At 38.0% G+C, this 13,198-nt stretch overlaps 1 protein-coding gene across 1 annotated transcript; it reads left to right on the top strand.

Moving 5' to 3' along the window:
• The first annotated feature begins 5,653 nt into the window (after positions 1-5,653).
• Positions 5,654-10,778, top strand: LOC118810366 (tumor necrosis factor alpha-induced protein 2-like). The gene is made up of 12 exons (XM_036574070.1): positions 5,654-5,789; positions 6,124-6,327; positions 6,539-7,199; positions 7,301-7,412; positions 7,529-7,633; positions 7,742-7,836; positions 7,968-8,060; positions 8,152-8,278; positions 8,506-8,631; positions 8,764-8,919; positions 10,299-10,420; positions 10,523-10,778. The coding sequence occupies exons 2-12, from the start codon at positions 6,129-6,131 to the stop codon at positions 10,698-10,700; spliced, it is 1,974 nt and encodes a 657-aa protein (XP_036429963.1). The 5' UTR covers positions 5,654-5,789; positions 6,124-6,128; the 3' UTR covers positions 10,701-10,778.
• Positions 10,779-13,198: the final 2,420 nt, after the last annotated feature.

The raw sequence follows: 13,198 nt of genomic DNA, 5'->3' as shown, positions 1-13,198 counted from the left end.
TAGGCCTTTTTACCAGATTAGTTACCCCCGTCATCATCATGACGCTGGGAATGAAATCAGGCAAAAAGCTTAATGCAGGAAAGCCAGCAGCCATGCTACAGCACTGAGCCCTCTGTCATGAGAAAAATGTGGTGTAAGTGTCCTTCAAAGTTGCCTTATAGAAAGTGATCACTGTATGAATGTAATGTAGGTTTAGAGAGGGAGGATATACATTGCGGCTTTATATATGGTGGCTCAACATTTAAGAGGCTAAATATCTGTTTTTCAGACTCACCCCACCATATTACTCATTCTGCAAATCTGAAAAAGTTTATTTTGCCTTCACTTCTTAGACTTCTCTGCTATTTCCAGGGGTGGAAAGCTACAAATGACATTTACTCTCATCACACACATTTTCTAAGCCACTTATCCTCCTGGGTCGCAGGGGGAGCTGGAGCCTATCTCAGCAGTCATTGGGCAGACCCTGGACAGGTCACCAGTCCAGTCCGGACACAGGAAGAACATGCAAACTCCACACAGAAAGGACCCTGGTCAGGAACTGAACCCAGGCCCTTCTTGCTGTGAGGCGACAGCACTACCCACTGCGCCATCATTAATTAATTAATAATCAAATATCATACTTCAAGTTTTAATGACATTACATAGTAACGATAACTATGCGTATCAGTTCATAAACCAACGAGAAGAAAACACAATTGAATTTAAAAGATTCCATCCTGAAAGCCATTCAAAAACAGAGCAGCTCCTATAAATACTTCAGTCCTGATGAGTTCAGAGACAGTAAGCTTAATGGAGAAAGAAACTAAGAAAGAAAGAAAGAGGAGAACATTATTAACAGGCTTGGGATGTAACTGAATAGAAGTATTGGAAACACATTCAAAATAGTAAAACTAAGTATCAGTCCAGTTACATATGATGACTGCAGTAACCGAACAATAGAACATATGCCTAAGATCACCATGTGCAATGTGGAGGATCAGCGGTGTGGTGTAAATCACACCGTCACTGGACTCTGGAGCAGTGGAAATACGTTTTCTGGCATGATGAATCTTACTTCACTGTCTGGCACTCTGAACTGGCAGGAGATTTGCCTGACCAAATGTAGAGTGCCAGCTGCAAAGTTTGCTAGAGGAGAAAAAAAAAATGCCTTTTTCATGGTTTGAGCCTCTTAGTTCCAGGGAGCAGAGATTTTAATGGTATAGCATAAAATTAAATTCTAGAGAAACTGTGTGCTTCCAGTTTGGGGTACATTCTTTCCTGCTTCAGCAGGTCAACACCCCCTCACATGAAACAAGCTTAATATAGAAATGCTTTTAGTGAGGTTGGTGTGGAAGTGGCTAATGTCGGATGATGAGTCCTGAAGCACTCCACCACATCCCAAAAGTATTGGATGGAGCTCAATCAGTCCAGAGAACACAATTCCACAGCTCAATCTTTCCATCTATCCATCTATAGTCGCCAACATAGCGTAATTGTTAATGTAGTAATAGCTGTTTCCTAGTGATTTAAAGGTGAATCGGAGAATTTCTTCTCATATTCCAAACACATGGGGTTCAAGATGACCATGATGTTACCACTGAAAAAGAAGTATCCACTAAAGATTTCCCAGCAGTTTCTCAGAATTGACTGTTTCCTCTTGAACCGAAACTTGTTCACACTTACATTTAAATCATATTTGGTCTTGAAATGTCTTATGGACACTGTTATGTGGGTGACTTCAAACAGAGGCCTGTTTGTGGTCTTCAGTATATGATAAAGGATGAGCATTCATATGGAATTCATTTATTATAATGCTCTCTGATTATCAAAGTCAGGAACATAAACAGACCTCTATTTAAAGTCACCCAAGTAACATTATACTGGAAACATTGGCATACAACACTGCCCAAACAAGGCCACAACATTTACAATCCATTGTGTGACCTATGAAATGTGTAATTTGTAGTGTGTAAAAACACTCATGTTTCAATATTTCCTATTTATATTTACCACAATTGTGTTTTGTTTTTCTGGCAATAAACAGACTTGTGTATCAGACTCCCACTTGCTTGCACATTAACAAGGTGTCATTTAAGTTGTGACAGTAGACATTGATAGTGACATTACAATAAGGTCTCAAAAGGGAAATAGCGTGTTAGTAAATTAAGTCAGTTGAGTCAATTTGACAGAGAGGCACTCACAAGGAATTGCATGGAGTACATGTGAGGACATTACATGTGAAGTTAGACCTGGCCAGCATAACCTTCTATAATGTTAGTAAGCAGTTCTTGTTATATTTGAGGTAATACCAACAACAATATGAAGCAAACAATGTTTATATACTTCTGGAACTCATAGCAAAACATAAATGTATTTATTTAATCCTGCTTTCATTCTTCTGTTGAAAAAGGAAGAATACATTGTTGTTCTGCAAACAATGAACTTTATGGTTGCAGGTAACTGGCCCATGCATTTCTATTTCTGAAAAAAGGCCTTTTTTAAAACTTCCTAACAGATGAGTCTATGGTTACATGTGTCTCATAAGAACATTTCTCAAAAAGTGTAACGGCAAATCAATTTAAAAGGCACTCACATTAAACATTTTCAGTCTTTTTAACCAGATATAAGAAAGTGTGCATGTGTATATGTGTGAGTTATGCTTAACATGAACTGGCCCAACATCTAAGCAATGTCCATAATAAAACGATGGACAAAACAGCTTCTATTTGCCAGCAGGGAATCCATTTCACCACACAACTCCTCTTATAAAGTGTATGTTTGTGGCATCTCCAGTGCCGCGCCAAAAGTGAGTGCCACTGCACGTCTCCCAAGTCCCTCCACTGGTGTAAAGACAGTCTCAAGTTTGGCAACACAGATAAGATCAGAACCAGTCATGCATCTCAACATTCACCTCAGGCCTGCTTCATATTGTGTTCTTATGTAGTGTTTAGGAAATGTACTGTTGTAGAGATGCCACAAACATACACTTTGCACACGTTGTGCAGTGAAATGGACTCCCTGTTGACAAACAGAAGTTATTATGCCCAATGCTTTATTATGGACATTGCTTAGATATTGGACCAATTCCGTTAAACATAAACTGATTACTGACTCACACAAACACACAAAAACACACACACACACTTTGTTTTATCTGGTTTTAGAAATTAAAAATGTTTTATGTGAGTGATTTCTTTATTAAGTTTCTGCACATACTTTTTGAGAAATGTTCAATCCTTCTTTTTATCCACCTACAATCACCTCTTGATTTCAATTTTCACCCTTGAAAAAAAACAAAATAGCTTGACTACAAATGCACTATTATTTTGCAAGGCGCTAATTTCTCCATTTCTGTTCATTCTCCATTTAGAAACATCATTTGTTTCAATTTGTTACTCTAACCCGCTAAAGTCTGCTTTTGATGTAACTATCATATAATGTTATACAGACAGAAGATTCCATTGTCTGCCTGTATAACTCTCTGGTACCCCTATAATAGATTATATACTTACATACTACATACATAGTTACATACTAACTAATCCCATTTAATTTTCTGCAAATCCACAGTAACAGCCCCTCCTGGAGGTTTCAGTTTAATCTTTGCCAGCATCACAGGACCTTTAAGAAGGCTGCCAGCTGGGCTTATTACCCAGAATGCATTTGAGCTCGCTGTAAAAAGGGAACATTATTTTTTGGTTTGTGTCCTTGATTTCTTTAAACCCTGCTTTCAGACTTTGAACCTTTCTTTGACGCTGCAGCCTTATTCTCCTACGGCCACGTTCGGCTATTTTATTGATAGTGATGTTTCATTAGTTGAAAATCCGTTCCTAAGAGTTCCACATTACTTATTTTTTCTTGCTGTATAACACACCAAAACAGTTAAAATATTTTCTGCATCACTTACACAATTTCAGCCATCAAAAGAATTCCCTCAATTTTTTTCTACCACTGAGGTGCACCATAAGGGTAACATATGAAAAAAACACCAGTTTTGACTACAAAGGGGTGGCAGATTTTTTCTCTTACCTTTCAGTCACCAGGTCAATTTTTTTTTTGGTCTGGGGAGATGAATGCTACAAATTACTGTACCAGCTTTGACCACAAGGGAGTAGTTCAACTTAATAGACTGCAACTGAAGAGGCGACAACAAAAGTATATTAGCCATCGTACAGCCACAGGTGAAACAAATTGTTCAGTGGTTCTTTCTTATAAATCATTATTATAACAGCCCTGGAAGAAACTGTTAGCTTTGTAAGAGACATTCAGAGATTATGTATGATACTTCCACTATATTAACAAAAGTATTGGGACACACTTCTTAATCATTGAATTCAGGCGATTCATTCAGTCCCATTGCCATAGGTATATAAAATCAAGCACCTAGCCATGCAGTCTGCCTTTATAAACATTTGTGAAAGAATGGGTCGTTCTGAAGAGCTCACTGAATTTGAGCGTTGTACTGTAATAGGATGCCACTGCTGCAACAAGTCAGTTCATGAAATTTCCACCCTCCTAGATATTCCACAATCAACTGTGAGTGGTGTTATTGAAAAGTGTAACTGTAAAGTTTGGTAGAGGAGTGATAACGCAATGGGGTTTTTAGGGGGTGTCCTAGGCACCTTAGTTCCAGTGAAGGTAAATCTTAATGCCTCAGCATACCAAGACATTTTGGACAACTGTATGCTTTCGACTTTGTGGGAACAGTTCAGGGAAGGCCCTCTTCTGTTCCAGCATGACTAAGCCCCACTGCACAAAGCAAGGTCTGTACTCAACCATGGAGTTTGGTGTGGAAGAACTTGACTGGCTCACATAGAGCCCTGACCTCAACCCCATTAAATACCTTTGGGATAAACTAGAACGGAGATTGTGAGCTAGCTTTATTAAATAATTTGCGGTCACAATTTCTACACATGCTTATTGAGAAATATTCTTATGAGACACATGCAACCATAAACTCATCTGTTAGTAAGTTTTAAAAAAGGCCTTTTTTCAGATGTTATAAATGCATGGGGCAGTTTCCTTAAAACCATAAACCTTTGCTTTTGAAGGACACTTACACCACACTTCTCTCACAAGAGAGGGCTCAGTGCTGTAGCATGGCTGCTGGCTTTCCTGCATTAAGCTTTTTGCCTGATTTCATTCCCAGCGTCATGATGATGACGGGGGTAACTAATCTGGTAAAAAGGCCTAAATGTGGCAAATACAACAGACTAGGCTAGACTAGGTTAAAAACAACAATGTTTATTTTTTTCATTAGGCTATCACAGCCACATGTAAAAATGACAACGTTTACAGTTCTGCATAGTCTATAGGGTCATAGAAATCAGAATGAACACATGCTTTTTCTTTCAAAATAACAGTAAAATACAATAAATTCTGCCGGATGCCTCTGAAAGGAATAACCTAGCATCTAATGAGAACCAGATGTATCCCAATTCACAGGCACTCAGTTGCATTCCCGGGATATACGTGACGTAAGAAGCATCAGTTTTACCACCCTTTTTCCGACAAGACCCATCCTGCTCTGCTACGATTGGAGACCTCTATTCAAACCCAGGCATTGTAGAACAGTGACTGGCCTGCGAGTAAGATATACTAGCCAGTCCCAGCGCAAGAAGGCGTGGAAAAAATATGGAGGGTCCACGGTAGGGGCTGAATAAGTTTACGGGAATCTTAAACTGTGCTACAGAGAAAGTGCTGGCCAGAGCGCCAAATCTTCCCCCCTCCCATCAAACGTCATTGGTGTAGTGGGGATGCATATATAAAAGAGGACAGAACAAGTAGATAACTGAGACTTAGCAGAGACGGTAAGTACTATAAATATATCTCTGTTTGTGTTCTGCACCAAGACCTGACACTAAAATAACGGAGAGGACTACAGGACGTGTTCAGCTGTTTTGTTCAGTTTTTCTTTGTTCATGCTGGAAAATATTTTCAGAGTTTTTAAATCTCACATGCAATATGAATTGTTACTTTTGTTGTTTGTCTTTTGACTTAAAAGCTATGAGCTGAGCTAATATCTCCGTTCTCATTTTACAGTATTGCTCGTTGTACCACGCTGTTGTCATTTAAGCACTATTCCAACCTGTGGATGTTTGTGTGACTTTGTTAATGTTCTCAAAAATTCTTTTTGTCTTACAGAGAAGATGAAGATGAATATTAAACCACTATTCACCATAGAGAGAGCCATCTCATCATCTAAATCCAAATTTTCAAAATTTCGAAACATGAACTTACCATTTTTCAAGAAAAATTTGCAGAATACTGAAGAAGTGCAGGATGAGCGGCACAGAAAATATGTGTGTGAGTGTGAAGAAGTGCAGAATGATGACATACAGCATGCAGGTAAGAAAACTCTACCACTCATCTAATTTCCCACCACATTAAGATGCCAATAGTTTGGTCAAACATCTTTAAATGATTAAAGGTTTTATGTTGTTTATACTGATGTTGTACACATCTTGTTTATAATTTTATGTTATTTCAGTGCTGTAAGTGTGAAAGTTCAGATTGTCCTGGTGTCCAAATGAATTCTCTTTGTTTCTGTACCTTTTAGAGATTCCTTTGACTTTTGAGCAGAACCTAAAAGAGCAGCACTTTGCAGTGGCAGGGAAGCAGCTGATAAACCGTGAGGAGCGTCTGTTTTCAGTAAAACAAGATGGGGTGGGATCCAGCAAGAGCCTTGTGGAGGAAGAGGAGGATAATGAGGAAAGTCTGAGGAAAGACTTTGAAGACCTTTTGGAGGAGGTGTGGTCAACAATGGAGAATTCCTTCGAGGTCCAAACAGAGAACGAGAAAGAGGCGCTAAAACAGGCAGTCCTGGTCATACAACAAGAGGAGGAGCAGGACAGGAGATGGGAAGGGGTAGCAGAAAAAGAGCGCCCTCCATGGAGGCCTCGGTGCTGCAGGCGGACACACGACTCTTTGCTTCAGAATATGGTCCAGTGGCGAATGGAAGAGGCAAAGTTAGACTCAAACGCTGACATTAAATCTTCAATCCAAAAGGAAATCATAGGCAAAGGTAAACAACTTAAGGAGGACCTACTACACATTGCAGAATATGTGAGGAGCTGCTACCCAGGAGAGAATGTGTGCCAACTATATGCCAAATTATACCATCAGGCCTTTTGTGCTACACTCAGAGAAATTGCTGACTATGGACTCAGTGATGATGACTGCTCACATGTGCTGCAGTGGGTGAACATACATTATCCCAGGTAAGGCAGGAGATCTCATGTTGTGGCATTTTATAACTGTAACAAATGAACCAGAATCTACTGTATATTCCATTACTGAGCCATGCTCTGCTTTTTTGTAGTATCATGAGACCTAAAGAGCTGAAAGGGGTTATTAAATATGAACAACTTGAAGCACTCCTACCTGAAAACATGCTTGAACCACTAGAGGAGCAGCATTTGACCGAAATAGAGGTATATTATCATTTAAAATCTCTTAAACAGTACTTATAATTAATTACTCAACTGCTGAGATCTTTTGACTTGTATGTGTTTTGACCTTTGTTTTTTCTTTTTATTCATTTTCCAAGGATAAGCTGCAGACATGGTGCCAAAATATTTTTAAAAAGAAAAAAGCTGAGCCTGAATTGAGGGATGGATGCTACTTCAGCCCTCTGGCCATTGATGTGATTAAGGTACTACTGAATGTACAGTCAAATGCAGTGCTATGGGAAAAAGCAGTGCTGTGTACAGTGATTATATGATATTCTGATTGAAAAAGACTTTCTGTCTTTCTCTGGCAGTGTGTCCATGGTGCTATAACTTCAGCACAGGAAGTGCTGGGCTCTTGTTCAAAGTGTCAGAGGATCACACACCAGATTAAAGAATTCTTCATTTAGTAAGTCAATAATTCTTGAAACTTGGTTTCAAATATTTCTTGTATTACAGTTTCATACATCATACTTTACATTTTTAAAGGCAAAATCAAACTTGCTGTAGTCGTAATTCTGATTTTTTTTCTCTTTTCAGTTACCAGGATTACCTTAAGAACATGACTGAGGGTAATGAGGGGAACATTAATGCTGTACTGAAGGCCAACCTTCTCTGCATCAGACAATTCAGGTGAGCGTCCAGATATGGACGGTAGAGTTTTTGAGTATTAAATCATATCTTTGAGATGATTCCTGTGTAAGACTTTTTGTTTTATCCTCAGGGAATACATGACAATGAATCAAGAACTCTTTCCTGCACATATCAAGTCCGACTGTATGAATTTGCTGGTCAGCATAAGAGAACTTTGCCATGGCTATTTCACCAAGTCTGTCCAGAAAGATCTGAAGGTAAGTCAGATCCAGTAAATGTATTTACTTCATTAACTGATTATTAGTTACTCCTAGCTTTTCTCAGCTAACTGCAATTTACCTCTTTTATTGGTTATTCCCTTTATTTGTCAGTACTCGTTCTGCAGTGGCTATCAGATCTTGTTTTGATGTTAATTCACTTATTAGGCCAGTGACCTGTAGAAGATAAAATGTTAACCTGTTCATGTGTTTGTTTACTTCCACAGGGGACATATGCCAAACTGGGTACTAGTGAGTGGCTCAAACACAGTGAACATGTGTGTGGTGAGCTGCTTGAAGGAGTGGACACACACATTCAGAAACTCACTAACTTGGATGAAACATGCTTTAAGGTACAGAGTGTGTAGATTTATTATCAAATAAATTAATATACTGGCTTCTGCATGTATGTAGGATGGACTGATGGAGTCATGTTGATTGATTGATTGATTGATTGATTGATTGATTGATTGATTGATTGACAGGACCTGCTCAGTCGTCTTCACAAAGAAGTGCTGGCAGAGTATGTAAGGACACTGATGAAGAAGAAGATCAAACTTGGAGATGAGAAGATACGACAACAGGCAGCTGACGCGTTATGTGACAACAACCAGAGAATACACACCATGTTTATTGAAGCTGTAAGTATCTGTCATTTTCTCTCTCTCTTTCTCTCTCTCTCTCTCTCTCTTTCTCTCTCTGTCTCTCTCTCTCTCTCTCTCACACACACACACACACACACAAACACACACACATGAAAAAAAAAAACTTTAAAGCTACAATATATAAAGTGCTTGGCAAAAGTCTTTTTTTTTTCATTTCCAGTCAAAACAACCATTAGGTTACAAATTGTTCAATGTCAGGAAAAAGTACAAAAAATACATTTTACTAAAAATTACAAAACAGCCTCAAAAACTAAACATAATACCAAATTTTTCAGCTTCCCGAGTTTTTTCTTTATTACTGCTTCTATTCTTTTCATATTCTTTTCACTAGACTTGCTTTCACTTTTTCAAAGAAGGGATGTCTTTCTGTGTTTCTTTTAAACACTTACAAAGCTTAAAGTACTGTTAATCTGATTTTGACAGTTTTGATGGTCTTCCAGGTCCTACATGGCTGTTAGGCATCCCATTTTCTCTACATCGTTTAATAATTTTTTGAGACCTAATTTTAAAAACTCCTGCTTTTTTATTTTTTTCCCTTTGATTTTTCTCTTCCTTTTTGCTAGTGAATTATCTTATATCTGTTCTTCTCAGAAGTATCTCATTTAGACATTTTAGATGCTGCATGAGAAAGGAAATTGCAATACAGCTACAACTAAGGTGTGTTTGGTAGTTGCTTGTGTTAATGTTAGGGTCTCTTTGAAGGGGAACACAGCTGTAACTTAGTTTGGAAGATTGGAAGGATGGAAGAGTTAAAGTAGGCAGGTGCACAACAGTAAAGATGATGTTCTTAGTGTTGGAGGCTTTTGAGTAATTCCTTGTGAACTGTCTGTTTTGATTGGAAACTGAATGAATGAAGGGGGGGTTCTGATCTTTGCATAATACATTTGAATGTACATTTCAAAGTGCTGTGCAACAATCAAACTACCCTTTTCTTTATTCAATTTCAATACTGTGTAAGCTTCCATCACTAATTTATAACACTAATCACAAAATAAATTATAATAATTAAAGAGAAGATATGAAAAAAGAAACAATTTTAGATGTGTTCAGAAAGATGAAAAGAGCTGTATATGATTATAAAGTGACCGTATTTAGCATTACAACACAATGCAATTAAAGCAAAAGATGTGTGTTTTGCTTCCACCTCCTTTAACCTTCACCCTGTATCCCTCCTTTGATTAACAACTATATGAAGATGTACTAAAATCTCAAGACAGATAACTTGAGAAAATGTATACGCTGTTATTTTATATAAAATATCAAAAATCATTAAAAGTGAGTGAAAACTTTTGAATGCTAGTGTGTATTGATTGGTTGATTGATTGATATTCCATTTTATTTGATTTTTTGAACAGGGGTCAAAAATGGATGACCTGAAAGACGTCCTGCCAAGACTTGCTGAGCTGCTGACAATAAAGGATCCACAGTTTATTGAATTAGAGCTTATGAATCTATTCAAAAGCTACCCCGACTTCAGGTACAGATTACCAATCATTCTAGCTCTTTGAGCACATTTAAGTTAAATATAACCTTTGTACTTTGTACTGTAACAAGCTGATCTGATCTTTTGCCTTTACAGTGAAGCTCATGTCTGTGCCTGGCTGCATCTCAGAGCGACCCTCTCTACCTCAGAGCTCAGAATGATCAGGAAGACTTTCTCAGAGTTAAGGGAGCTAAACACACCAAAAGAAACTGATAATCAGGAGCTGGATCCGCTCTACTCAAGCAGAGATTTCTTCTCTAAAGTGCTTGTGTAATAGCCCTTTGTTATGCTGCACAACAGTCCCTCATCCACATGTTGAGTTGTATTTAAAATGTTTTATGAAATGCACTGTAGATCTATTTTATCTCATTAATTTTATAATTTTTTTTACATTTTCTGGTAATAATATTTATTAATAAATATTTTTACATGATGTTTTCTGTGTGCTACACTTGTATTTGTCTTTTTGTGGGGTCATTTTAACGTTCATTCGGACTAAAACAGTAAAATCTGTACAGTCTGGAATTACTTTCCCATAATTCTTTCTTATCTGTTTTGGAGTGTGCCAATAAGCTGTTGAGAAAAGCCCCAAACCTCAAACAGGTAACTGAAAATCGGAAATTAATTACATGGGAAGTTTCCTTTATGACATGTCAGGCTCAGTTCCAGCCATTATGAGCGAGACAATAATATCCTAATCATCTCCCATTTAACTGTGGAATGCTTAGTCAATGGTGTAAAAAACCTGCAGCATACAATCACAGGACATACACTACTTCTGTTACAAACAAGGGCTGTTTTCTTATTTGCGCTGCTACATCCAGCACAGTTAATAACACTCTTCCCTAAATGATTTAAACACATCCAGTACAGGAAGAGATGGATTTTGTAGAGTAGGTGTTTAAATAAGAGGACAATATTCTTTCTGCAGAATGCAAAACAACTTGAAATAGACATAGAGAATTTCACAAAGTGGGATTTTCAGTTGCCTAGATAAGGCAGTGGTCTATCTAGGATGGATAAGTAAAGGATGCTTCTAGTGGACAGTCCTCATTTTGGGCTTATCTTCTGCAGTTTACTTAGAAACTGTGCTTTTCTCTCTTGTGTGCAACCATATTGAGTGTTATGTACTGAGAGTTATCTATTTCAATTCAACTGCTGTTAGAACATGGAAGCACTACATGGCCTAAAAACTTATTACCATGACATGTTTTTTTTATCTATAGACTGTTGATTGCTTGATCAAAATAGATACAGGCGTATTGGCAAAGACAAAGTTTGGTTACACTTTCAAAAGATCTTTCTTTGAAGCAATGGAATAAAAAAAACACTTTGAGTTCCTAAAGAACCTTTCAACAGAGCCATCTACTGTAAGTTTCTTTAAGGAACATAAAAAGGAAGGAAAGTGGTCCTTCCAGGGTATCACTTTAAACAACCTTATTTGGCAATTATATTTTAAGAATGTAGTTTGTGAAAAATGAAACCTATTCAGTGTTCATAGAAAAATAACTAAGCTCAAGGGTATTTGCATATTTTTGCTTGTCGTGTATGATGGGGTTTTAACTTTGCTATTCCTCAAACTGGTTTCCCAGACAGCCTTGAACAAGACTGAAAATGATTTCAACTGAAAATGTCCACTGCCAGTATAACTTAGTATATAACGAAGCGTGTTTAGTATCTTTGATTGACAGTTTGATTATCCCACTAGACGTAATAGCACAGTTTTTTTTTTCTGATTAGTTTCAAAACCTCTTATTTGCCTGTAACCCTTCGTTTCTTATTCAACGTCTTAATCCCACGTTATTGACCCCACAGTGCACCCATACTGCACTGCCTGCTGAAAAAACACCATAAGGTGCAGACTCCAAACCAGAATGTATAGAAAACAAAGAGGGAATTCTTGTGTTTCCAATATCTCTCAAAGAACGAACACTTGCTTCACTGCTTTTGTAAGATGTTGAATTTATGTCGTATAATGCTAGTACTGTCACATCTCATCTACCAAACGACAACTGCTCCATTTAATATTGCACTAGTTCTAGTTCTGATTATTGGCTGGATCCTGCCCCGTTGCAACCAGATAGTCAGTCAGCATCTGCTAGATGCACAGCTCTGCAGATTCACAAAAGGCTTTGTTGAGAGTTTGCAAGTGTGCATTTTGTGGCCTCTGTGAGGCTCTTAGCAGCACCTGGGCCAGAAACCACAGTTCCCACAAGATTATGATGTTCCAATAAAGTGGTATCCAACCCTCATCCTAGAGTACCCCCTGCCCAGCATATTTTGGTGTTTTGTCCGCTCCCAATACACTTGATCTAACTAAGAAGCTCATTAACAAGCCTTGCTGAGAAGTGAGTGTGTTAGAGTAGGAAAACACAAAAATGTGTAGGTCTGTGTCAATGGTTGTGGTCGCACATTGTGATGTATGCTGGTTAGAAATTTTGTCTGACTTTTGCTGGTGCTGCAGAACGTTATGTCATGTGACATTAAAATCTTGCTGGAGCATTTTGGCGGCAGTTTTTAAGTCAGGCGCTGTAGTTGCTCTCCATCTGCTGCATGAGCTAAAACACACCTTTATGATGTTAGAACATCATTCTCATTGGCTGAAATCTCTCATGTTACCTCTTTTGGTTTTCTCTCCCAAAAGGGGATGACATTAATTTGATTTCCTCCTTCTGGCAGTTCATTGGGCCTCATTCACCAACCATTCTTAAGAAGAAATTTCTTCTAAAAAATAATGCAGTTTTCATGAAGATTCTGACATTCACCAATGTT

This window comes from Colossoma macropomum, unplaced genomic scaffold, assembly GCF_904425465.1.
Source record: "Colossoma macropomum unplaced genomic scaffold, Colossoma_macropomum, whole genome shotgun sequence".
In the NCBI taxonomy this organism is placed as follows: Eukaryota; Metazoa; Chordata; class Actinopteri; order Characiformes; family Serrasalmidae; genus Colossoma; species Colossoma macropomum.
Note: the sequence above shows the minus strand (reverse complement) of the source record. Positions and strands in the feature narration are given on the sequence as shown.

What these genes read in the sequence shown, in the direction of transcription:
- LOC118810366 (XM_036574070.1), top strand. Translation starts at nt 6,129, where the DNA reads ATGAAGATGAATATTAAACCACTATTCACCATAGAGAGAGCCATCTCA. An exon ending in TGATGACATACAGCATGCAG is followed by an intron (nt 6,328 to 6,538) that starts GTAAGAAAACTC and finishes TGTACCTTTTAG; the next exon opens with AGATTCCTTTGACTTTTGAG. An exon ending in CTGTCCAGAAAGATCTGAAG is followed by an intron (nt 8,279 to 8,505) that starts GTAAGTCAGATC and finishes TTACTTCCACAG; the next exon opens with GGGACATATGCCAAACTGGG.